Source organism: Leptosomus discolor, chromosome 3 (genome assembly GCF_034619465.1).
Source record: "Leptosomus discolor isolate bLepDis1 chromosome 3, bLepDis1.hap2, whole genome shotgun sequence".
In the NCBI taxonomy this organism is placed as follows: Eukaryota; Metazoa; Chordata; class Aves; order Leptosomiformes; family Leptosomidae; genus Leptosomus; species Leptosomus discolor.
This window is the reverse complement of record NC_141393.1, coordinates 6,649,656-6,677,189: the sequence shown is the minus strand read 5'-3', so window position 1 is coordinate 6,677,189 and position 27,534 is coordinate 6,649,656. Positions and strand designations below refer to the sequence as shown.

The 27,534-nt window shown below is 44.3% G+C and overlaps 1 protein-coding gene across 2 annotated transcripts in view; it reads left to right on the top strand.

The window, feature by feature from the left end:
• The first annotated feature begins 8,335 nt into the window (after positions 1 to 8,335).
• RTN1 (reticulon 1) overlaps positions 8,336 to 27,534 on the top strand; it is a 120,954-nt gene continuing 101,755 nt past the window's right edge. For both annotated transcript variants that reach the window (XM_086462772.1, XM_086462771.1), the window contains exon 1: positions 8,336 to 8,525. In XM_086462772.1, the coding sequence (XP_086318898.1) occupies positions 8,336 to 8,525 (190 nt within the window). The remainder of the gene's footprint in view (positions 8,526 to 27,534) is intronic.

The following is a 27,534-nucleotide window of genomic DNA, read 5'->3' as shown; positions in this document are numbered from 1 at the left end:
AGAATGTGCAACAAGTTATAAAAACAAGTAATCAGACTTATTTACTTACCTACCCACCCCACTGCAAAATGCAGAGAATAAAAATGATGATTTTAGGGGTTTTTTATATCAGGGATTAATCCTGTCTGGTTTTGCTTTTTCAGCACTGACATCAGCTAGAGTTTGGGGAATGTAAGCTTGCATTCATTGCAGACTTTTAATTCACGAAATAAAGCCACAGATGAGTGAGCTGGTAAGAATTTGCAGGTTGTTCTCTGCAATTTGAATAATGTGATATACAGAATGCACTACAAAGTAGTTCCCTTTGAAGAGCTGATATCAAGTGCTAAATGATATATCAATTAAATGCAAAACCAAATCCCAACCCTGCAAATATTATACAAAACAAGCTTCTTTGAAGTCAATGGGACTAATTACAAAAATTAGCGCCTGGTTCTACAACACTTCTGTTAACTGGAGTTTAATTTCATGAATTTAATAAAAAATAGGCTGAAGGTCTGAGAACAACTCTACCTTGGCTTCACGCTGGCAAAATGCAACCCCTGTCTGACTCAGCCATCTGTGGGTCTCTAGCACCCAAACACCCCATAACTGTGTTTAACTTTGCACTGCCGAGCATTACAGTTCACATATCGTAGATGAGGTGTGTCGGCACTGACTGGCAGAGGGTTATATGCAGTATTATAGCCTAACTGTTCCGTACTGCAATGCCCAACCTTTAGGCTGGTGGAGGCAGCTCAAAAGAGCAACAGTCACATCCATTACTTCCTGTCTATGTTGAGATAGAGTAGCCGTGCACAGGGTTGACTGGGCAACAGGCAATGGCCTCTTGCTCAGATAACTTCTTCTCATAAGAAATATTTACATGAATAATTAGAAATGGGGAGTTCTGAGCCTGATTTTGATTTATGGATTTGCCCCAGTGGCTGCTGTGAAGATGCTCTTGTTTCTCTTTTGTATACGAAGCAAGAAAATTAGGTCTGTGATATAAAAAAGGAAGAGAAGACAAGTATGTTGCTCTTTAGGGGAATATAAGTCCCAGCTATCAAAGTTACACTAAGGCAGCGGTTGCAATGTTCAGTTTTATTATATGCAGACTTAACCCATCCTCAGAGCTCTTACATTAAACCTGATCTCTCAGGTTACCCATCAGCACTGTATCTTTAGGTTAACCAATGGTGTGCACGTAGATATCCTCATAACAACTATTAGAAGCATTGCTGATTACTGCCAGGTGAAAATTGCTTGGAGTATCTCTGGACCAAAGCATTATGTCTAGCAAGAACGTGTTCCCTTTCACTGCAGTTTTGTCAATATTTGTGTATTGCAGCAGTTCTGGGTCTTAGGGATGGTGGATGTGCCTCTCAGTTACACTAAAAGGTGTAATCTCTTGTGTGTTTTGGAAGTGATTGTGGGTCTTTTCTCCATAGGCTGATTCTCTGATACCCTCTGTGCCATGCCAAATCCTAAATGGAAGCCTCTCAGGCCATTTCTCTTTCCTCCAGCATGCAAGCTGTAATCTTTAGCATCTATGAGTTTCCGGAGATGTGCAAACGATACATAATCAACACTCAGAGTCTGGTAAATGCATGTGCTGTATCAGCATAAATCAGGACAAATGCTAACCTCTAATGGACTTGCTGAGGAGCTGTGTAAGTGCACAGAGCACTCTGTGCACAAATATCTCCTAATGTAATGCAAGGGAATGAGAATTCATAACACCCCCCCCCCCCCCGTTTCTCCTCTGGCAGCTGGCTATACCTTTTGGGTACCAACCTAACTATCCTATGATGGAAACAATTCTGGTTAGACCTTTGTCTCACTTTCTTCAGCTTCTCCCAAAAGCAAATTTGTGGATATTTTTATTGTAGTTGTTTTTGGTTTACTTTTGCTGTTTTACCAGTATCAAAACTGTTGCCCACATAAACTTCTGGCCACTGTATGATCTGTTCAGGTCTCACATAGGATGTCTTGTCTGATACTTTCTTTTCAGCTGGGTCATTAACAGTGAAATTAAAGAGCACCAGACCCATGGGTGTCAGTCTGAACATTTTTCTCAGTGATGACTGGCCACTGAAACTGCTCTGCCAGGGCTTAAAGAAGGAAGTCCTGTTCCATGCAGCTGGGAATCCCTGACAGGACAAATTCTAATGCTTCTTCTTTTAATAACTCTGGGCTGAGCTCCCAGGGCGAGCACTGTAAAAAGAGAAAAAGATTACTGTTCTGATGATGCTTGTGAACAACACTTGCAATAGCACACAGAGATCCTGCTGCCGCGTGGAGGATGTACTTGCAAAAAATATCACCACCTAAGATCATGGATTCAGATTCAGACTCCTGGTCCAGTGTCCTCCAGGACAGGGAGTCATTTCAATAGGCATATATTCTAGAGATGAGTGCAGAGCCTTTCAGACATAGCACTTGGATGGCAATTCAGCTACCAAGCACTGCTGAAACTAGGCCACTACTGGATGTATCTTGCATTTGCAGACCTCCCACCTACTCACCTGTCTACTCTGCTCAGCTTTCCTTCTCTACAAAGAGGCTGAAGCTGGGAAGAGGGGCAAACAGGCTGTGGTCATCAGAAGCCTGGTGGGTTTTCTCCTCTCTGACACCTGGTACAGACACATCACATTGCTGTGCCTGCTCAAATGGTGAACAGTTTCTCTGTTTAAGCTGCTGTCCCTGGATTTCCTTGTAAAACTCCCTTTTTAGAGAAACAGAGGTAATCCTCACTGCTCCTAGGATGGCTGTTGATGTGTAGGGGATGAAGGACAGAGCAGTCAGTCAGGCTTACCCGGGGAAGGCACCACCTTTAATCACATTTCATTACAACTGGAGGGCTAGAGATGCTGAAAGCTCTCACATGATGTGGGAATTAAAGGGCCAGGCAGGAACATTATATACTGCTGTAGTACAGCTATAGCCAGGCAGACCTCAGAGCAATGAACTGTCTGCTAAAGACCGTGGCTATGACCTTTAAAGGAAGGTTAAATTACACAGTATGCAGTAAAAATGCTACTATTGACATTCTGATGTTTTTGAAATTGCGCTTGCTAGAGGCCCCAGTTGAACCAATCTCCCCACTTTACAGCATGTGTTAAGAGATGGTCGTCTCCAGACCATTTTCAGAGCTGCAGATTTGGACTGAGTACCTGTCTCATCTCTGCAGATGTTCATTACAAAGGAGAGCACACCCTACACAGCTGTTTGTCTGGGAAGGCTGTTGTTACACCTGTACTCAAACTTCTCTCTTTCCTGGGCTTAACCAGTTTCGCTGTTGCTTTCCTGGGACTGGGATGCTTGTGATTTCAGGAGCAAAACTGGGTCTAAGACCCACTGGCTGATGTGGAAACTTAGTCCAGGTTACAAAGCAGTGCTAGGATAGAAGTCTGTTTGGTAGGACCCAGGAGGGCTGTGGGGGAAGTGGGGAGGTGGATGATGCCTTGAAGCTCTGTAGGAGGTTGGGTTACCTGTTTCCAGACAGGCCTGAAGCATTGGCTTTGACAGCTGTAGCGGTGGGAGGAGTAGATGAAAAGGGCCTTGGAGAGGCTGCCTGGCCCTGCTTTGTTGCCAGAGCTTGTGGAGATGGAGAGGGAGAAGGTGTGAAGACCAAAGGTCCAAGGGGCTCTCTCATGACCACTGTGCAGGAGCTGCTTGGTGGACCAAAAGATGATGGATGATCTTTGCTGTGAGGAGAGCTACCACCACGGGTGAGCTTTTCTCTCAGGCCATTTGCCTCTCTGTAGTGGCAGTTTTGAGAAGTTCGGCTTGCCCAGGAGGAGTCATTATTCTTACCAGTTTCCAAACTTGCTTTGGGAGTCCCAGTGGCTCTCTGTGCCTTGTAGGGCAGACATGTGACTGATTCACACCACAGTGTGGCTCCTGGGGTTTCTACCTGTCTGTGTCTGAATGAGATCTGATTTCATGCTGTGAAAGGAAATTCATGCATGCTGGCCAGGCCAGTGCTGTCATACACTCCCAGAGGTTTGCCTGTTTGGGGGAGAGGATGTGAGACACGTGGAAACCAGGTGGTCTGCAGTGCAGATGTGGTGAATTGAAAACCAGACTGTAGCTGCTACACTGCTGGAGTCTGTTCTGTGGGGTAAGGGGAGGTTGTTTTATTTATCTTCATTTTCCTGTTTATGTCAGAAGCCTCTTTTTTTTGCTTTGCTTTTTTTTCTGTGGCAATTCATTTATTCTAAAACCTCAAGAATAAATCCTCAAGGAAAAGGAGATGATTTTTTCTGTTGCTGAATTAGTTGATATACCCTGCCAGGTCCTATGCTCTTTGCTGGTAATGTTACATCTGAGACCAAAAACCCCCTCAAGGTTCAAGGTCACTTTGGCCCAGCAGCATACATCAGCCTCAGAACACAAAGGGCTATAATGGAAAGAGAAGCAATTTGTGTGTATATGTTTTCAGATTTCATACATTCAGAGACTTACAATGTCCAAAGGGAAGAGTGAGAGAATTAAATACCAATGAGCAGAGATAGATGAGCCCTGCACAAGTCAGTTTTCAACAAAACACGATACAATACAAGCTACCAGGAGCTTTTGTAAATTCTTTGAAAACAGAAAGAAATCATCTTTGTTCCTTTGTGCGGAGTATTACTTAAACACACACCTCTCTTAAGCATACATTTGATTAAATCTTCATCCATCCTGATCTTCCTGCAGGGATCTTAAAAAAGCCTGTGAAGTCTCTAGTGACTTAACCTTATCCATAACAGCCCAGGTTGTGCCAAATTCAAAGTTTTCTGTACAAGCACGCAAAATGGATTGATCAAGCCTTCTGAGTATCTCTCCTGTTGTTCCAGTTGGGTTTTTTTTTGGTCATTCATTCTGGCAAACCAAAGCTTTGCTATCAGAAATGTATGTGCCACACCTGTGATGGTCAGTAGGAGCCCAGGATTTGTATCCAAGGTTCGAAATTGGATCTCTAGTTTCACACCCGATATTACGTGGTGGTGAGCGGGGTTGATTGTATTGCATGAGACTGTTCCAGGGCACTTGGGGACTGTACAGGACCTGGTGAAATAAAGCCCTGGGTTGCACTACAACTGGGATCCCTGAAGCAAAGTCTACTTTTTTGCTTTATTTATGTACTTATCCCTGCTTGTCCCCACTTCTCTTCAATAAGCAGAACACACAGTCCACACTCTTTCCTCTAAGTCTTTTGCTATAGTAACACTGTCTGTGTTCACACCAGCAGCCCTCAGATCATGATAACCTTTTTGGTCTGTAGAAATGAATCATTCCTAGCGTGTGTGCACACATTCTGATGATGCTGCACTATTGGAAGGTCTTTGTGATCACATATTGCTCACACAGCAAAGCTGTCAGGGGCTCAGTGCCATTACAAGCCTTCTCCTGAGCCCTCCAGTCCATTACCGACTGACACGCATAGTATCATAGGGCCACCTCAGAGAGTGATGGACACGAAAGAAAACTGGGGAGTCTGAACAAGGACATGTATTAAGATCTATTTTTGAAAAAGTTCTGTATGTCATTAACATAATTAATAGTAACTTTGAAGTCATCAGAATCTTACCAGAATCATAATCAGACAATATACAGTGCATGACATGGTATATGTCAAAGGGGGAACCATGTATTAGGTAAATTCATCTCCTTTGCTCATGAGGTGAGCTTTAGGAGTGGGATTTGGCAATACAAATGTGATGACTAAAATATGATACTGAACGGCAGCAAACACTGTCCTGTCTTGACATAAACAAATAAAGAAAATGCCATGAGCCTGTGTGTATAAGGCAGGTTGAGCACACTGGAGGGTGTATTTTCACCATTGTTCCACAAAGATGTCAAATAATGCTTAAGTAACAAATTTGTTATGTGTTAGCTACAGGAGAGTCAAAATTCACAATGAGGGGTTCAGCGGAGCTTCATGGTTCAGGCAGCTTTTTCCATAGTGGTACCCTTGACTGAAAAACTTGAAGCTGGTATCAAAGATACATTTTATAACTATCTCAGGTATCTTTGGAGAAGTAACTCACAAGTAAAGCTGAATTTGGCAGATTATGTTGTGTGACACTTACCTCTGTAATTGTTTTAACAAAGCAGTGGCTGAATAGGAGATTCTCTGGTAGTCTTTACCCACTGGGTAGCCATATTTCAGCCAAGTGGTTTGCAGTAGTTTCCTAGTAGTTCTAGCCCAGATGGTCTTGCTATGTTAAAGCATATATTGCCCTGAAAGTAAAATGACCTGTATAATAATGCTGATCTTGAAACAGGGCACAAAGCATAGAAAAGGGGGAAGTGGTTTTGCTGTCATTGTTTTTCAGTAATTAATCACACTAGGAAGCCCAAAACAGGAGAGAAGTTATTGTTGGTTAGGTCCACACTATTGAGATCTGCCTCAGTACTAACCCACCGACGTATACCATGAGTTTTCAAGAATGGCTATCAGGACAGGCAGAGACTCAAGTATCCACGGGACCTTGAGTGGTCAAGTGCAGTTGACGATGGTCTGCCACGAATCATGTTTGCAGAAGCTGTCCCACAAGATGTCAGAGCTCACAGGGCAGAGAGAAAACAGTTACACTAGGTTTATAGCTACTTCTGAAGTATTTTTCAGACAATATAGAAACAAGTCATGTGATTTCCCTTTTAAAGACAAATCTTGCTGCTCTTAGACCACAGTGTGTCCACAATAGAATTGTACCATGAAACACCAACCAGAATAATGACTTATTCTTTAAAATCACCCTTGCTACTTAGAGTTTGAGACAGCAGAGTTTATCTGAATTCACAGCAGTCACTTCACTTCCACTGTGATTTGTCTCACCTTGAGAATGCTGCTCACACAGGCACCTTTGGCTGCAGACCTCCAAAAGGACACCCTTGTCCCTGGTCCACCCCACTGTGCTGAGGAGCCCATCTTTGATGGGCCATGGGGAGCTGGGACTGAATAGTATGGACTCAGGCAGCAGCAGGATGGCTCCCAGAAACAGATCCTGGACTGGACTGATGATAAGGGTAGTGAATCCCTGGGAAGATAACACAAATGGGAATACCGGAGGCAGCTTCTGAGACTTTTCATCTTGCATTGTGGGCTTACCCTCAATTTCCTCTCCCCTTGCCTGGAGAGAGTAGAAACATGCTAAGTTTTCAGACCCAAGCGTAAGCTCGCTGGAGCTAGAGAGGGTCTGAAGCATGCCTAGGGTTGCTGTGACGTAAAGATCACAGCTGGAGATCTGTTGCTGCACAGGCAAAGAGCCAGATGGCAGTGAAGTCTTCTGGCTGGGGCAGTTACTCTCCACTTTGTAGCCTGGCTTGTCACATCACAAGAGAGAGGTCCTTCTGCGAGGCAGTGATTTCCGTACTTTGACCTGTCAAAGCCAGAGCTCCATGCAATGCAGGAATGGTCCCGTACCATTTACCTGACTCCGTTTCCTCATCTGTAAAAGGATGGCAAGGACACTGTTTCCCAGTGCACCTGAGGAGCGTCACAAACCCTGCCCTGTACTTTCACCTTTGCTATATCTCACACCACTGCTGCTCTCACTAACAGCGAGGGTCCCTGAGAGTTCATACTACCTCTGTAAGCAAGCAAATACAATGGCACACCAAAAAAAATGAAAGGGGTGGGGGGGGAAGGCACACATACACCTGCTGTGATTTTATTTTGACAAGTGTCATTTACACGCAATAAGCTGTGATCATCTCTCCGGCGTGGCTGCAAACAGAAGGAACCCAACACGGTAAACAAACCCAGGTGCTCGGGAGCAGAGTGCGGCTTCTTCCACTGGGTTGGGGGGCTGGAGGAGAGAAAGGGGGAACAGGGAGCTTTTAGGATGCCCTTCGCCGTGGGCTGTCTTCCCCCTCTCCGCCGAGCCTGGAGGTACAGGAGGAACCAGCGGCGTTCCCACGGCGGGTGCCTGTCTGCGGCGCCCCGCGGGATGCTCTAGAGGAGGGGATGCAGAGGAGGGGGACGCGCAGGAGCAGGCAGGGAGGCGTGTGCCTGCCTGGAAAGGGGGCATTTCTTCCCCTGTCCACACAAGCCGATGCCTACCCTGCTGAAGCGGTTAAACGGGGGAGAGCAGCAGCCAGGCTGGCAGATTCCTGCCCTGTGATATGCCAGCCACAGGGTGACGCAAGGGCTGGAAGGCTCCAACTAACAAGCCATTTTCACCTGCGTAATAAGCGCTACTGGAGATACAGCAGCAGCAGCAGCAGCTCCGAGTCCCCGCAGCCGGCCAGACTCCAGCGCGGCCGCAGCACCATCCAGCCCTCGGCGGCCACCGCAGCTTTTTCGGTGGCTCCCGCTGCAGCCTGAGAGCCGGAGACCAGCGGCCACCTTGCAGGCAGCATGTCAGCCCCGCCGGACCCCCAGGACCTGCTGCTGGCGGGCACTGGGGTGCACTGGGCTGCGGACGGGGCGGACCAGTATGCAGCTGGGGCTCCTCTGCGGGATGGAGATGGGGCTCAGCAGCGGGAACAGCTGGTTTTCGGCTCCGCCAGGGAACACCCGCCCGTTGCCATGGCGACTGCATCCCCAGGTAAAAGGCGAGGGGTACCCAGGGATGCTCAACAAAGGGGCCCTGGCAGCAGCATCTCCTGGTTGCCTCGTTCCCATCCCTTCCTCAGTTCTTCTCCCTGCCTGGCTGCTTGGAAACATTACTAACGAGTTAGTGAGCGCATGTAGGAAAGCAGAAAATAACGAGCAATTGTGGCCTTTGCGAATAATCATTTTTGCTGATGTGGGGGAGGGGGGACGCAGGACCCAGCCAAGTTCCCTAAAGCTCTTTGCAGTTTGCTAGGCACAGGACATCCAGATTTCAGTCAAATGTTGGAGGGCATTTGATTTCACCTGACTTGATGGGGCTGCTTCCTCGTTTGTCATAAGCCTGTACACATCTGGAGTGACAGATCTCAGAGGAGTTACTTCAGCTGCTCCCTGTGCACCTGGAATTCCTGCATGGCCCCATATGTTATTTCAACATGTAGCTTTTAATGGAGTGCCTATTTTGAAGCATTTGTGTATTTTCTGCATGCTTTTGAGACACATCCTTTTAATCATGGACTTTTTGGTTGCTATGTTTTCCTCCTTTTGCTTTTGGATTTGACTTAAGGTGCATTTAGTTTAGTTAGGGTCTGCAGGGTCCTTGATTTTCAGTTTACTTTTGGGATGTATTTGATTTCCCTTGGTTTACGGTTCCTTTCTTTAGTGGGTGTGTTAAGCAGGTGTATATCTAGTAATGAATCCCAGAAAGCTTCAGCTTCCAGTAGCTCCTGGTAGAAATGTTTTGGGAAAAATGCCTCTGTTCCCTTCTTGGTGACACTTCCCTACTTTCTTTCCCATTGCTGCCCATCAGAGAACCCAAATAACTGAATAACCCAGCCCTGGGGAAGCTGGTGGATCCCATCTAGATTCTTTTTCACTGGGAAGTAGACGTTTCCATTATACAGCCTGACAGCATTAAACTTGAGTAAGTTGAGGGTCAGGGCTTGGGACGGGAATTGGTCTCCATTATGCAATAGCTGCAGGAGCGTTAGGAACTGCGTTTTTGGGCTGAGTCCTTTCTAATCCCCTCCAGTCAATCAGCACAAAGAGTAGCTGGCCAGAAACAACGCAGTCTGTGTGACTATGTGTATTATTCCACCGATACCCATCTGTAGGGTTTTTTCGGGGTCTGAGTGTGCGTCTGTGCATGTGTGCTCTCAACATGGATGTTTCCCTGGTGCTTTTCTGTCTGCTTGGTGCTACCGAGTTCAGTAGTAAAATGGGATCTAACGCCCATCGGCTGATGTGGGAAATGTTTTGCTGTTTTGTAGCTTTGGGCAGACAGCTAATCTGCTGATGTGCTGCTCACTCACTGATCTGAGTGGTAGGTTGTGGAACGTGACTTTTTACTGGAGGGAGAGGCAGACGGCTTGTAATGTAAGGCTGTTCTAGGTGCTGGGGGCGTGTGTGTGAAGAGGGGCAGGATTAAGGTCTCCATGTAGGGTTGCCTCAACAGTATAATGACATGAAGAAGGGGGAAAAGATCTTGTGAGCTTTTGTTGCTCACTGATGGGTAAAAATATGGCCATGCTGAATCTTAGTGTACAGAACAAAGAGGGGTGGTCTCTTAAATTGTGCAAATCCCCATTAAGTTGAATGACTGTGATACTGCCTACATTTAATGAAAGCTTCTTCAGGCTTAACCTGATCTGTAGATTTAGGCTTCTAAAATGCAGCATAGACAGAATGAAAGGAAGAAAGAAAAGAAAAAGAAGGAGGAAAAAGAAAGAAAGGAGAAAGAAAAGGAAAAATATAAGCGAATAAATTTCTGGCTTTTGGAATCCTCTGCAAAGGGGCTTTAGTCATGTTTGTTTGCATGTGTTGAACTGTGGCAAGGTGGAGATAAAGTGAGCATTACAGACCTTTTCTGGTGTTCGCTGGCTGTGGATTGACAGACTGTCAAATTAGCAGTATCATATAAATAGTAATGTGTTTTAACCGTTTCCCGTTTTGTTGTCCCTGTTTAATAAAGTAACTGCTACGTGGTCGTGTGCGTGTAGCCAACCATGGCAGACGGTGCAGCATCCCAACCAGTGCAGTCCTGCGCACTCAGTCTCCTTTTCTGTTTGTGGCTGCAGCACCTGTATTTCTGTTCCACATTACCTAGAGAGCTACAGCTTCTGCTCCCTTTACCGGGGAAGTAAATAATTTCTCTGTTCTCTCTGTGTGACTGAATATTCCTAAGTTGCTGAATAAGTGGTCTTCATGTTGCTGAATATCTAAAACCATCAAGTATTTCAGAAAACTCTTTAATTCTCCTGCTCAGAGGGGGATTCCTGCGCATTCCTAAGCTGTAGGAATGGACCCAGCGGGAGATACCTAGCTCCAGCAACTTACAACAGTGCCATAAACGGCGGTAAACTTACAGCAGTCCCTATACAATGGGGCACCTGGGGACACTTTAGACAGGGAACGATGCATCCAAACAAGAGTGAGCTGGATGGTATGTTTCCAGGTAGTTTCCCAACACATCCCATATCTTCCTCCACACCTCTCAGACCAGTCTTTTTTGTGAAAAAGATGGTTGTGCTCTTTGAGGCAAGAGCAGGGTTTGGAGACTGAGAGATTCTCCCAGCATGAAAATAACTGAAAATAAATGATGGAAATTTATGACAAGTTGTACAGAAGTTTTTTTATACAACCTAAAAATTTGCAAACTTTCCCTGATCTCCGCTTTTGTTTTAAGTTTGAAAACCAGCCAGGGATTGTTGAAAGTTTCAAGAATATTTTCAAGCTGGCTGTGGGCCAGGCTTTGAGCCAAACTGGCTTTGTGTCAAAACCTTGTGAGTGGTTTCTGAATGATGAAAAGCCATGGATTTCACACCCCCCCCGCCCCGTTCTTCAGATCAACCAAAATCAGCAATGATTGGGACTGCAGAAAAAATTTCCCACGAGGAGTGAAAAGCTCAGAGATTTCTCAAGCAAAGTCAGGGCAATAAGGAACTGCAGATCCCACATCTGTTTCTCCTCCTGCAGAGCTACAATGAAGATCAACTTCAGTAGCTTCTGGGCAGGGACAAAGCAGTTTGTCTCGCTTTTATACTTGGCCCCTGGATTATGATGAAAATGTTTCTCTCCCACAAATGGAGATTTTCTCTCCTTGGTTCAGGGTGAGAGGAGCTTGCAGGCAGCTCTTGCAAGGACTGGAGGCTGAAGCAGTCCTGAAAGGCTGGTGAGCAGTTGCGTGTTGGTGAAGAGAGCCCCATGTCACCCAACACACCATCTGGTCACAGATTCTGTTATTTATTTTTATACATCAACAGTGATTAAAATTCCTTGAAAAGAATTATTTCCGAAAATACTACACGGTCTACCAGGCATTCCCCAGGATAAATACATATGGTTTCCTTCAGAGAAGTGACAAAACATACGAACGGACTGTACCTTCATGGTACAGGTGTGCTTAGGTGGAAAAAGTGGGGGAAAAGGGCAGGAATGCATACAAATGGTGATTTCTGTGTCAGAATCCGTGAAGTTGTATGCAGCCTTGTGCATTGGTGGGTATAGGTGGTATACAGGCAGCAGTGCTATGCCTCTACTGCATGTAGCTGAGACTGAGAGAACTGCCAGTGAGCCCTGCCTGCTGATACTCACACCAGGATGCTCTTTGCCTTCAGACTGGCCATAGCAATCAGGACATTCCTGTCAATCCTGGCCTGTTTCCAGCTGCCTCCAAAAGCAGGTGTCTGGTGGGGTCCAGCTGCCCAAAGGAGAGGTGGCCAGTGCCACAGGAGATGGCATTAATAACTGGGACGTGTCTATGAGGATACAATGGGATGGCAAATATGGCTTATGGGAACCCTTCTGGAACAGCAGCCAGGGGCTGGCTGCGATGTCCCAGGGTGTCTCATTGGCACGGAAGTCCTATGATTATGGGACTGAATGACATCCATGTGGTATGTGCCAGCAAGGCAAGGTGGGAAGGAGGGACTAGACGCTGCTTGGATGAGGAAGATGGGTTGAGGAACAACATCTGCCTGCCGAGGAGCAGTGAGATACCAAATCCCAAGAGTGTTTCATGCTCTGATGGATGTAGATGTAGCGCACAAGACCATGAGTCGTCCTGGCTCCTGCTGCTCCATGACGAGGACAGACTCTCTAGGCTCCATGTTTTTAGTAAAGACATTTTTTAAAAACCTTTCTAATTCACCTGATTTGTAGAGCTAGAGTTTGAAAACATGTGCTGCGTACCCACATGCTCTCACCATGAACTAACCCACCATCCCCCTGCCAGCAAGGGGCTGCAGTGAGGTGCTCCTAACATAAGCCTATGTTTGTACTGATAACACTTCACCTGTAAATCTCAGTTTATTGTTTCTCTCCACTTACTGGAGAGGGGGAGTTACTGGCAGCTTTACACCTCGATGTGGAAGAGATTTTTGATGGTTTTCAGGCAGCTTGAGAGCCCTGTGGTTCACCTGGGTGGAGAGATGTGAGTGTGAATGTGAACATCTGCACTGCTTGGGTTTGGCACTGATGCTTTTTGGGGATGTCAGAGCACAACCAAATGCAGCAGGTTCCCCAAGGCAATTGGCTCAGCTGCTCTTTGGGCCTTCCCACCCCTTTCCAAGTGTTGCTTTAGCAAGAGCTCACCCTTCCTAAGCATCTGTGGCAATGTACTGCTGAAGGCCGTGTGCATTGTAAAGGCCAAGATCCAAACCCTAATTTTTCAAGTTGCTGTAGACAGAGTCTTGATAGGCTGGATTCACTGACCTAAGCATGAGCCACAGGGAAGCCTAAGCAATCATTTGGAAATACATCCTCAACTGCCAGGCACTCTTGCTCAGATTCAGCCAACTTAGGCCAGATTTAGTCTCACTTTGGAAGAGTATATATTCATGCCAATTCTATTATTGACATTTTAGTCCTTCCTGATTTAGATAATTGAATTTATTTTTTTCTCTGCTCCCTGGATTAGTCACTCAAAACCCCTGACATACTAGTGTGGGTGAAGGTGATGGAGATCATTTGGTAGAGGCTCTCTCCATTCCCTGGGGTTTTGTGACTTCAAGCACATTTTGCAGAGGGACAGAAACACAGTGGATTTCTTCTGGGGTCCTTCTGTTCCTATAATTCTCATGAAGCTTGACAAATTGGTCATTTCATCACAGCCCACAATCAGTCATCTAAAAAGAATTCTTATTGAAATACCATCCTCCATTCCCCCCTGGGTAAAGTAGGAGCAATGGCTCCTGTTGGGCTCCTCCAGAAAGTGCTCTGTATCTGGGGGTGAAAGGCAGTAGAGGTGCATAGAATCTCCTGGTTTAAAATCTGTGCAGCAATGTAGTTCTCAACTCCATACAGATGAAAATGCAGCTGTCTTTGCCCTGTTCCCCACACGGATGCAGGTAGCTCCATCCTCACTTTGACTTCCAAGCTGATGAATTTTCTTCAGCCTTCAGGGCTGCAAATGGGTTGAGGAAGAGGATGAGGCAGATGAAAGAGCAGAGTAGTACCAGGAAGGGTGACTCACCTGCCTTATTTTAATCTTCATCACTCAGTAATGAAATGTTTTATTTATAAGCAAGGAACTGAGGAGGAGAGGTTGGGGAGGAGGAGAATAGCATGGAGGGGAGAGGCTTTGGATGTCCCAGTTGCAGCAAGCATTGAGTTTTGCGTGTTGTAGTATTTTCTGGGCTGTGAATCTCCCCTGGCCTGGGTGGTTCACTATGTCTCACTGGTGTAAGGGTCCTGGGAGGCACATCTGCCTCCTTTTTTCTATGTCTCTGGAAATGCCATTCAATGATATGTCTTTCACCTTAGATTTCCTCTCAAAACTGTAGCGTGCAATACATGCACACTCAGCGTGTGCTCTCAGTCTGCCTGGGGATGGCGACTCCAGCAAATGCCTGGGTGCTGTTTCTGCCTCAATCCTCCTGGAAAAGTTTGGGCAGATCCCACACGCCTGTTTATCATGTCCTCACGGACTGTCCCACAAAAGGATGCCGGCCCAACTGTGTGGCCTGGATTGACCCGCGATACTCAGGTCTAGCGTTTGTCTCTGCTTTAGGCCCTGAGACCTGATTTGGCCCCAAGACCTAATTATTTTATGCACATATGCTTTAGCTCAAAGTTCCTGAAATACCCAAGGAGTTGTACTGCAGGTCCACATCATCAACAGGGAATGGAGGTTTTTAAATGGGTGACTTCTTAGGGATCTGCCTCCTGAGTACCTCTAAAATGGGCCAAGTATGCACTAAGCCTTTTTCATTTTTAATGTAGCATTTATGTCCTTGTGTCTGTTTTTCGTGTTGTATTCTCTCACTGCCAGATCAGGGCTGCTTACAAAATTGTAGGCGTTCTTTTTTTTCTTGGGTTGTTTGTTGTTTTGTTTTGTTTTGCTTTGTTTTCAAAAGAAAAGAAGGCCATCACATAGCAAACCATGGTTCAAGTAACGAAGCATTATTTGTAATTAGTTTTCTAATTTAGGGAAAGTAAATATATGTGCTGCTGCAGACTTGGCATGATTCAGCCTGCAGGAACACATCCCACAGTTAGTATTCTTGTTTTTTCAGACACTTCTGATTTATGGTCAGCCTATTCCTCTAAGAAACCCCGTACCTTCAACTGTGAGAATAAACACTTGGCACTGACCTGCCAGACAAGACTCAAAATAGAGGGGACTTTAATCTCCTATTTCAGTCCTCCTTGTTTCAATGAAGTATTTCAGATCCTAATTATATGGAACATAAGAACATTTTTAACAACTTTAAAAAATTAGGATGGTATAAAACGTATGCATAAAGATGACCATGTTTTTTTGCTGAATTTAGGGATAAATGAAGTAGAAGATATATCATGGATAAATTGGCTTTATTACCCATTAGACCAGACAGCTTCATGTCACTTCTGTGTAAAATGGATGCACCAGCATTTACCTGCCTCATTATAGCACTGTGAAAATTAACATTTAAAGACATAAAAAACTTGGAATGAAAATTATTATTATAATGTTGCTTATTTTGATCCATTGTGTGTCTAGGTGAGACTAAATACTGTGGGAAATGACTACAGTCTTCATAAGCCAGACTCTTTCAAATTCTAAGGTGTTATCTCGTAAGCATTGGCTTTTTACTTTAATATTCCTTAAAAGTGGGCTTTTCCATCTTTATTTAAATAACAGCTTCTAAAAGAGTTCTTTGAATATTTGTTTCACTGCTGTAATGAGACACCTGCCCTTGATACAGCCTCCAATTATAAGATCTCATATCAGGAAAGGTAGCTGGTTCTTCAGAGATTATTTCGACACAATTGCCATTAACAGCTGCAGCATTCCCAACATCTCCTTTGCGTAGCAGTGACTCCCATCCCAGATGCGATGCTGCAGCGGGGTGTTTGCTTGGGTACAGGTGAGGACAGAGCACAGGAAGATGCTCACCAAAGGATGCTTTCTGTGCCAGGGTGACTCTGCAGACCTGCAGAGTTTTGTCAGCTCGAGGCTTTACTTTGCTGTTCAAGAATGAATTACCTCTTATTTTTCAGTAGTGCTGAATTTATTAACTACAGCTGATTTGTTGTTGGTAGATTTAAACACATTGAAGGGTTTGTTAACCGCAGCCAGTAAAAAGCAACTGTGTGGGGCAGACTTGTCAGGCTGGAAACCTTCATGCTCCCAGCCCCTGGGGATCTTGTGCTTCTCTTGTCTCTGAGGTTTCTTTCTGCGCAAATATCAGTCCACGTCTCAGGGGCACATGTGGGCACGCCTGGGTGAGTGGCCACAGAGGAGGAACTGTGGCACCAGGGCGCAGCCTCCGGCCACGGGGCCAGGCAGGAGCCTCTCGGTGCCAGTGCTTTGTCTCCCAAACACAGCCCGGGGTGGCCATCCCTCACCCCGTGCAAGCACCCTTCACATGCACATTGTAAAGCTGCAAACACAGAAGTTATAGATCTGAAAGACATCCCCAACCTTTCCCTGCCTGTGCTGCATTAGTCACCGGCTGTAGGACCGAACAGCCTAAAAATCTTCACCCTGGGCAGCCTCTGCAGCACAGCTGTGCAGAGAGGGGCTGCAGACAGCCCCAGCTGCCAGAGTTTGTACTGATTTTCTTCTACTGAGCCTGGCCTCTTACACACCTCCCAAAAGCACCCAGGTGAACCTGTAAAGGAATTGCTGGAGAGACAGGCTACATTTATGGCTTGCAATCAGCAAGGGAATTTTGACATTTACAGGCCTAATCCTGCCCCACATCTTGAAGGTAGCAAAGCTGATGCAGGGAGGATGGCTACACCCACCAAAGAAAGTGTTTTGCATGTCAGGGAGGTGGGGAGTCCCTCACCCCGTATAGGTCCTGACACACACATAGCCAGCAGAGTAGCTCTGCTTGGAAATGCTTTTAGTCCCAAGGTCATTGACAGGCCAAAGGACTAGATCCTGGGCAAAGCCTAAAGGTTGCTCTGAGTCTGCCACCACCGCAAGTGTTCACCCGTATCTGGGTCAGCTCTGTCACCCTCCCTGCGCAAGGAACATGCACCGAGGCCATGGCCGGGGCGGGAGGGGAAAACCCACAGCAGGCAGACCCGGGGAGCACAGTGTCTCCTCTTGGCTGTGATCTACTGAGCAGCATCCCCATGTGCTTTGAGGGAGGGTGCAGTGAGGTTTCACAGGTACCATCTCTCCACTGACTACTGATGTACAGAGGGGTCTGAATTCCAGTTAGGTCTTTCCCTCGATGTCCTTAATTTAGAGGCAAAAGAGATGCACTTGCTGCTCGTGTGCGTAGGAAACATGCATTTCAGGGTATTTTCATTCCTGTTGACCTCAGCAGTGAAGCGCAATGCAACATACTGAAAACTAAATGTGCACTTCAGCTGAACAGGAGGCTTAGCTGCTCTGTGCAAGTGTAGCTGTACAATATGAAGAGTAATCATATGTTATTTGCAGACTGATGGTAGTAAAAAGGGAAATGCCTTCTCCTGCCCCTCGTAAAAGTTGTGACAATGTGTATCCCAATCTTGCTCACCATTTTTTCATCTTCTGGTTAGTGCTCATCTCTGTCTTAGGTTGTACTATGTTTTCCAGTTTGCTCAGTATTTTTCCTTTTTGTTACAACGGTTTACATCTTCGGTAAACATCATTGACCAAACAGATGCTCTGAACCGCGGTATTGCTGTGCACTAAACTTTAATTGAGACGGTTGCCTTTGATGTGGGGCTAACCTAAAGCTGAGGCTGATTCCTCTCTTTTGCAGCTTCTGCAGTTCTTTAAAAAAGTCGTAATGCAGCATTCATGTTGTTGCCGTTTTCTCTACTGCTCTAGAGAAAGTATCACTGTGGTTGAATACAGAGTGATTTCTCTGAACCTTCTGATTATCCTGAATCTCTGAACCTCCTGGTTATCCTGTGTATAATCAGTGATTCTCAGACTGTAAGTAGTTTGTAGGAAAGGTGTTGGGCCCAAAGGCGAAGCTCCAAAATGATGTGTGAGAGTCAGGAGAAGTCCCAGAGGAGTCAGCCTCCTCTGAGAATATTGTTTATGAACAAAAATAGAGTTTTGGAACCTCTGTGCAGTAACTCTGTTTATCACTTTCACTAAGCAGAAATCCTTGTATCAAAATGGCTGTTAGGTGGCATCTTGGTGAAAGGATTTTTACATCGGTGAGCAATTTGGAGTCAATCTTTAGTAGCTGGTATCTAATTCTCTACATAAACAGTTCCGTGTGTGTTTAATGTGGGTATGTTGCATACAGGATTGAAAAGTCAAGTAAGCAAATAATTGGTCTCATGCACAGATGTGGAGTCACTGAGTAAAAACTGGGTTACCTTTACATGGGTGAAACAGGAACTCTGCCTTCGAAAATGTATACCTATCTCTGCTGATGCCAGGAAAAAGGACCAAATTTCCTGAAATTTTAGTTTTTTGAGAAACTTGCCAACAGTCAAAAGAGATACATGGATTAAAGTAATATTAAAAAAAGTGTGAAATTTTAGAAATCAGTGTATATATTTTCAAATTATTCCCAAATCAATTCATGTTTCAGCAGATTTGCCTGGCAGCAGTGTTTAGAAATGTACCTTGTCTACATCTCGTTTTATAGTAGGACATTTATTCCAAATACACATAAATTCCATTTTAAAAGCACTGATTTTGGCCTGCAAAGTTCTCTGTTCTATTTTAGAATTACCATGTCACACACTTTTTTTTTTCTGTTTGTGGGTTTGTTTGTTGTTTTTTTTTTTTTTTCCTACTCTAAAAAATACCTCAGGAGATTATGGTGGATCATCTGAGCAGCTATCAGAGTAAAAGCCAGTTGCCATTTGGGGAATTTTTTTTCTTCAAAGTCTTTTTGACATTAGCCTTTATAATTTGTTTGCAGTGTAGCAGAAGTTCAGGTCAGAGCTAAGGGGGCTGGCTTGGTGATTTATGATGTGTGAAATATATGCAATCTCCTCTCACTTTGAACGTGGTAAACAGACCATGTCTAATCCCTGGAATATTTGGTAGATCTGCCAGGCCATGAAGATGGCATATGTAATATTCATCTAGCTCCACGTATTTTTACATGGTTGTCCATCCCTGTGCCATCCAAACTCTATTCAAAAGGAACCTGAAGAGAGAGGCATGAACAGAGAGTGAGAAGAAAATACATCATTCCCAGTAGGAGATTTCAGAGTTCGAGCTTCCTTTTTCCCCCCTCTCTGCTGTTGCTTTTTAATGAATCGTTCTTCTAACCTACTTTAAATCGAGCATCTAGCATGCTAGATATTTTGCAGATGAATCATACTACGCAATGCACTTATGCATATCTGCTGTGCAAGTACATTGTCAGCTTGTATTTGATAACCTACCAGCAAACAAGATTTTTTTCTTCTGGAATCTTGGGATACTAGCATCGTTCTCCAAGTGAGAATAATGCAACCACTGTTAATAAATCAACCTGAGTCAGAGGATGTTTCACCACTTTCACTGCCTCCTTGATTAGCATTATCCTCAGAGGTATAAATTAAAGAGGAAAATACATAATCTGGGAAGCTTTCCAGCATCATCTTTGAAAATGCGAGCTCAGTGTTTTGCTGGGATTTCTTCGGTGGAGGAATGCTAATAGCAATGCTGAAGATGTCCTCCGATTGCACCCTAAAGAGTAGGAAGATGCACAGGATGGCTTAGTTTCTTTTTTCCTTTGTCATCAAGATAATTTTTAATGTGATCTGCACAGGATGAATCTCAAACTGTTTCTACACAGTTCTGTGAACTGGTCCCAGAAGGGCAGCTTTGGTCGCTCCCTTTTCACTACTTGTTCTCTTAGTCTGACATCTGCATAAAACCTGTTACATGTTTTCAGCCTGCAGATAATTGCCTGCAGCTGTAGCATAGAGTGGACATGGTTCCTCTGCTATGTTGGTTGAAGCCTGAGCTTCAGCAATAAGGATTTCAGGAATTTCTTCTGACTGTTCCTATGGGGTGTCTTCACAGCCGGGTGGTAACTCCTGACGCCTCCCTCCCCGCCAAGGGAAGAAAAATGTGCTGCAGAATGTGCTGATTTGCAAAAAATATTTCACAGGGAGGGTTTGATTTTAGCAAAGTTCCAGCTGTGCTAAATGAGCAGAAAAGGGATTTTTCAGCATATCAGCAACATCTTGGAAATGGAAAAGCCACAATCCTCCAGCACTTTCTTAGGAGTCAGTTTTCCCCTTCCCCTGCACATAACGCACTTGAGTCTTTGATATTTACTGGAACTAGAAGTTTAGCAAGACTGTAGTACTTGGAGCCTTGCTTTATAACATCTCTGTATTTCTGTTTGCTTCTTTTGGCCAGCTCTCTGCCAACATCATCCTTTGCTTTCCAAGTGACAGTGAAGAGTGCAGAATGCAAGACTAAGCTGGTGTTACTCAGGTTGCATTTTAGGGGGGCGTAAGGAAGTAGATACCTTTATTACTACTATGCTGATGGGACAACTGATGCATGGCTGAGTGAAAGATCTTACAAGCAGTCCCCAGCAGCTGCATTTGAACTAGGCCTGGGTCTGCTGAGGCCCCTGCAGTGACAGGCTGCTCCAAAGGGGTCTCAGCTTCATCATCGGTGACTCAGTTTGTGGGGCCTCTCAAGCTGAGACTCCAAAAAGTCATTCCTCTCTCCTGAAAAATGTAGGGCAGCTATTTTTACTTAGGTGCGTGAAGATAGCTGGGTTGTTTTTTTTTTCCTGCCCGTTTTTCACTTTTAAATTCATATTAAGGATCCTTAGTTATGTTTTGCAAAGGCATTCACCCTTCCAGCTGAACAACATAGAAGGGATACCATGTGTTATCTCCTGTCTCTACTGACATTGCTAAATTTGCTGAGGCAACGTGTTTCAACATTTCCAAACATTTTTCCTGTGGAGCTTTCTCTTCCATAGAAAGGTTTTCTCCTTCCTCTTGATTTGAGATGAAAAGAAAACTGAAAATAATACAAAATTTTCCCACAGGACAGAATATCTTCCGCAATAGCTCCACTTCCAGCTAATGTCAGGAAAAACACAAACAACAGCAGTCAGTATGCTTAATTTCAACCCTGCATTTATGACTTACTCTTTTCTGTTGCTGCCTGAAGAGCAACGACATCAACACTTTACTTTCAGCTTGAAAATACTCATTAAATCCAAAGGCTAGTGCACTAGCAAGTAGGGTTTTTTAGCACTTATTTAATGCAGTCAACAGGAATATGACTTTGATTCTCTGTCACTGGTGAAAAATAAATTGTGTCCTGGTCCAGCCCATCTAATTGCTGCTGAACTATAATACCAAACAGGTTCTTCTGCCTTTATGGCAGATGACTTTGCCACCACTGTGGTGAAGAAGGCATGGAACCAACAGCGTTCCCCGACCTAGCACCTGCCCAGTATCCTTGGATTCAAATAATTTATATAGTGCGCCCTCCCTTACTCACTTAAGAATGAGATTTCCCTATTGGTGCCAAGCAAGGGAGGGAAAGCCAGTGAAGACAGAAAACCTGACTCTTTCTTCTTAGGCTCTATACAAGACAACTCCTTTTTTAAAAGCCCTCCCCTTCTCACTTTGTGTGAGCAGGAAAGCAATGCAGGCTCCTCTGAGTGGAAAACAAAGTTTTTGGAAGCCCTCAGATTCCCTTTCGTGACCTTGCACTTGGAGATGCAATGACAACTGCTTCCTCTGCCTTGCTGTGCTGTGTATTTTAACCAGCCTTTTAGAAAAAAATGGGCTGTTCCAGAAGTTTTCAACCAATTTCAGACCCATTTAAGCTGCATGGCAGTAACTGGCAGAGCAGGTAAGATTCAACGCTTCCCAGGAGTCCTCTGCTCCTGCCTGCACCCAGCACCAGGTGCCTCAGTGTGGCCTTCAGAAATGAAAAAGCTAGATGTGAGCAAAGAGCCATGTTGCCTGCAGTGTTGCTTGCTCAGGTTTCTGGTCACAACTGCTCTGCTGGGCCAGGTACAAGCCAGTTTCTGAGAAGAAGGGTTAGAGGAGCAGGTTTCAAACCTTGTCTGACAGAAAGTTGAGAGGGAAAGAGGTGTTTGCTCCTGGTGCTTGGGGCAAACAGCCAGGAGAAACGAGCTATACCAAAAATCGGTGGAGGCACAAGGATAAAATTGTATAAGTTGGGCAGGAGTGTTCAGGCTGGGGAGAAGGGGAAATCAGGATGGAGAGAAAAACAGATAGAAAGAAAAAGAAATCCAAACTACTCTCAAGAGTTTGGGTTTCTCAAGTAATGGATTTCTCGTCAGTGTATGGAGGGAACTAGGTAATGTGATGCTTGTAGTGGTAGGGGGCTAAGCTTAGAAACTCAGCAGGTGCCTTCTGGTCCACTTCTGCATTCATGAGCTCTGGAGGTAGACTTTCCTAGCAAAACCATCTCCCCCAGCCCTTTGTTTAGTTGGAGCTATTGGTGTAATTTCTCTTAAAAAAAGCTTTTGAATGCATTTTACTTTTTCTATTGCTTCTTTTACTTAACTGGAGGGCATAAAATCCCCATTCTTCAAGGCAGAGACAAATTTGTTCAACCTTTCACCATGCAAGTACTACCTAGAGGAGTACTGTGCCTCAGCAAGACCCGGTGTGCTGGCTTCATTCTCCAGACCCTCAGAGACTGGCTGACCTCTCCCAGCTCCTGCAACTTGCACTGGGAAACTACAAGAAAGACCATGAAAACTCAGAATGATCTTGGCCCATCAAAAACAGAATGATCTTTACCATCTGTACAAATGGTCTGAATAAATAGGAAGGGTTCAGCAGGGACATGGCGTCTGAGCAGGAAGAGCCAACTTCATAAACACAGGATGGGAAACCCCAGATGAATCCATCAAAGAAGGGTGATGAGGGTCACAAGCCAAATGCAAGCCACCATAGGCTGCAAAGCTTGTGCTGTTTTGCTGTTGCTAAACAGCAGATGCCACACTGAGATATGGCAACGTGGGTTTTGTGTGTATGATGCAGCAAATGGTCAGGGGAGGAGCATGGTGTCCAGTCTGGAGCACAGCACTTCAGGCGCAATGCGGAAAGTCTGGAGGAGAGCACTCAGGGTGATCAGATGTCTGGGAAACCTGATCTAGGCAGGAAGATTGAAAGAACTAGGTTTGTTTAAGGTAAAGGAGAGAATCGCTGGGGAACAGTACAAGAACAGTCTTTAAGTAAATGAAAACACAAGCAAAGAGCCTGAGTTAACGTGATCTCCATGTCCATGGTGGGCAGGAATGGATGTGGCTTCAGTTGCGACATAAGAGATTCAGATTAGTCATTTGGAAAAAACTTTTGGAGAGCGTAGATGTGTAGGATAGAGAAACACAGGTTGCTGGAAGGGGGGTGGCTGCAGCTCCATTGCTGGAGGGCATCGCAGAGGGACATCGCCCAGATGTAGGAAGTAGTACTGCTGCTTGGGGCCAGCGATGGAGCGAGGTGATGTCTTTCAGGCATTTCTGGCCCTGTTCTTGGGGAGTCTATAAGCTGTGGTGAGGGACAGCAGCAGGAAATACACTAATTTCTTCTTTTCCCATCTTCATTTGGTCCCTGTCCTGTTTAAAACAGCAGCTTCTCCTGTTACCCTTTGAAAGTGCACACCAACCACGAGTCACAGAAAAGTAGGAATGGCTGATATTTTTGTGTTTCAGTGTCTTTGATGGTAATTATTTATTTTTTAAAAGAAAAATAGCTTTTTGTTTGTTTTGCAGGAAAAGCCCTGCTTTCCTTGCGGGGGTGAATTGACCCCTGCAGACAAACCTAAACATAGTGTTGAATGGCTTAAGTTGGACAAACAGAGCAATCCTTGGTATAAAAGAGTAATAACAAGGATTTTTAATAAATACAGGCTCAGCAGGGAGAAATTATAGAAGATGAAGTGGGCAGTGGTAGTTGGAGTCTAACAGCATAGTTCCTGCATGCAAGGAAGTAGGAAAGGCAAAAAGATACGGCAATTATAGGCTTATAGATTTGATCTAATTAGTATTGTTAAGAACATTAAGGTAAAAGGAAAATGGGAAAAATGCATGATTGATTTATAAATGTTCACTGTGAAGGCAAACCTGATAGTTTACTCCAGTAAGATACCAATTGTTTTCTGACTGGGTTTTGGTGAAGTCTAAAATGGAAAATTGCTGGCTGAGCTGGAGAAGGTGGAGGGCAATCCAGCCATGGCGTGCAGTGTGTTCGCTAGAGATCAGACAGCTTATGCTGAAAGGAAAATGCTCAGGCAGCATGGGAGTCGCTGGTGGGGCTCCCCAGTCAGTCTTGGGGCCCATCTTATTAAATACCTCTGTAAAATGTCTGATACCAAAAGCCAGAGCAGACTATGGGAGTATGCTGGGAGTCGGGGCGAGAGGTGGCTGGAGCATCTTACAGGGGAAGCTGACTGAGCCGGGCAGTCAGGAGCTACAGAAATATACCCTGACCCCGTGCAAGGGTGAAACGAGCTGTGTTTGTTGAGGTGTATCCTCTCTAGAATGAGGCTGTAATGCCTTTGTACAAGTGCTGGTTCAGCTTCTGCTTTGACCTTGGGATAACTGCTATCATTCAGTGCTGTGGGTAACTCTGCACTGGTTATGTGCAGAGTCACTGTTGCCCTCTGACAAACTAGTGAAAGCAATATGAATGACGTCAGAGAGAAAAACTGGAAATGTTAAATACTTGACACTTGGTTTTGATGTTTTCCAAAACAAAAATATGCTTGTTTGGAAACAGTTTTAATTAAAAAAAAAAAAAAATAAAAAAAATCCAGTTTTACTGAAATGACTTTTTCCAGTCAATTCTTCTAACTAAGATTTGCCGTTCTCCTCAAAGGATGAGGAAATAATCAATGGAAGTAGTTTTGAGAAATGTAGCACTTCTTCCCAGCTGTGTTAATGTCAGTGAGCAAACACTGTTTCTTGGGACCAACTCATGAGCCAGATTTGGGAATGATCCCCTTTATATTTGGGCTCTACGGGCTGATCATGAATATTTGAAATGTGAGCTGTGCTACTTAATTGTAGCCTCTTATATGAGTCACATGATTATTTAACGAGGAACCTTGATTGGAAGAATGAGCAAACCATCTTTTATCCATACTTGATTGTGCCAATTTCAGTGCTTATTTTCTCTTGATGCTGCTATATACACGTTTGTCATTGGCCTTGGCAAACGTTTCTTTGCCAAACCCCCATCATTTCTCAAGCATTTGCGGAAAATGATACTTGGATTTAGCTAATATAAAATCATTTATATGGCTGATAGCCACTGAAAAATGTTCATCCCTTCTGTACCAAAATCAAGAAAATAACACTAAGATTCACTTGTGAGATACATTTGGGTGGCAGCAATATACGTGTCCAGCTGTGGAAATTTTATTAGGTGAAGTCAGAACCAGTTTCAGGAAAGGCTGGTTTGGTTGCTTCCTTAGCTCCGCTGTAAGTTGGAGGCTTGGGGGGTTTTTGCGTTTCCAGTACATTGCGGGTTTCTCCTGGGCATTAGGGTAATTCTCATCTCAGAACACGAGTGGGTATTGCAGCTCCAGTATAGCTGCTCCAATGCCATGTCTTCTGCTGGTCTCTGAGTCTCATCATGCCGGCAACATTAATGAGGAATCACAAGGTCCACAAAAGATCACCGTGCAAAGAGACTGGTAGTTTTGTGGTGCACTGCTTGTTGCAACAATTTTTCATAAAATTTTGTTTATTTAGTTTGGGAAAAAAAGACTTTATCTTTCCTGAAGATCTCATTAAAGCATTGAGCTATGACAAAATTCAAAAGAGCCTTCTCTGAAGTACCTTTTCATCGGATTTAAAGTTCTGTTTCATGAATATAAAACATGACATAAGTGATCTTCCTTCTGCTCAGCAGCAAAGGCTTCTGCTGATATAAGACAGACTCAGTGAGCTGCCTATATTGAAAATTAGTCTCCATTTTTCACACTGTAAAGGTCAGTACAACTGCAACAGTCCAGTATACCTGACCTACTTGATCCCTGAGGTTACAGATTTTTTTAATATGGTACAAAAATGAGAGTTTATCTGTTTGGAAAGTGACTTCATAGGTACAACACAATCATTTTCTGTCGCAGAAGAGATATCACCAAACATTGATGATTATTTCCCTGTTCAAATGAATGTTGTAAATTCATCTTGGTGGCATGGATATTTCCAAAATTCCTTAGTCTATGTGTTGGTTTAAATTATTAACAAGCTGTCCTTTCAATCACTGCTGCTAAGCCAGCCACAACCCCTTGAACCACAAATGTAATAAAAGACAAATTCTTTCCAAAAACACAATACGGTTTGTTGAACAGATTCCACTCCCTGACAAAAGGAAGGATAGATTAATTAAGAAAAAAGGGAAGGAAATAACAGGCTAGGAAATCTAAAGATGGGCCTAGATAAACAAGAGGGGATAGTGGCAGTCCTTTAAGCAAGCAGAAAACACACATTTGGGAAGAAAAAATGGAGGATGTTTAGGAAAACATCTGGAAAGAGCAGTGCTGGATGGTTGTTTGCTTTTTGATTGGACTAGTATTTTTCTCATAAAATATGAAGACCCAATTTTCGTGTTTGTCAATATTTACAGAACTCAGTCTGTATGTAAGGAGGAAAATAAGGTCTCAAATAGAACTCTCTGCATGCTTAAAATAAGCTGGATATTCTGTGATTTGCTGACTCAACCTAAATGGCCTGAGATTTTGAAGTGCTGGGAACGCCTAACTCCTTTTCCAGTTTCTGGCATCTGAGAATGCTACAGTCCTATTACAGAAAAGATTTTATTTAGAGGAGTGAACTCCAGGCACCCATGATCAGGAAATTTTAGCTGGTGTTCCCACCACAGGAAAATCTTGCTGAGATGGTAGCAGGGTAGCATTGACTGGGATCAGCTTTCTTAGTTTCTGCTTGTTGCTGGTGGTGCGATTGCTGCTTGAGAGAGATTTGGGACCCTGTCTAATGTCGTAGAGCCAGGAGAAGCTCAAAGAAATAAGAAGGGGCAAAGAAAAGAGAAGTGTATGTAAATTGGCCTGTGCTGAATATTTCATTATTAAATGTTTTCAACTGCGAACATATGCTTTCCCCCATCAATCACTGTAATAAGCCAAGGACAAAATCCATTTTTTCAATAGCTCCCCAGATTGTTGTTATATGGCTTTGGAGTAACGTTGTTTTCCACACTTACAAGGGAACATATCCATTTTATATAACCTTGAATAGCTGTAATAAGCGATGAATAAGTTTTCTACCAAATGGTTGGATTTTCTTTCACAAATCAATGGTCTTAAACTTGTAAGACATGCCTTTGAAGTAGTGTTGAACTGTGGATATTTTTTCATTTCATTGTATGCAAGATTGAGAAGAACTTCCACCCAGTTTGAAATTTGAATGCTGGGGTTTGAATGGGACTTAGTTAACCTCATTATCCCATGGGGAAAACCCACGATTTCTGAGGAATTTGGAGAAGTTCTTCTGCCATTTTCCACCTGGGTCCTTTCCCTGGGGATCTCAAGGATATCCTGAGGATGTTGCAGTTGATCATCACTAGGTGATGCTCCCATCCAGCTGGACATCACCTTTGCAACACAAGATGCTACTGCATTTCAGGGACCCCCA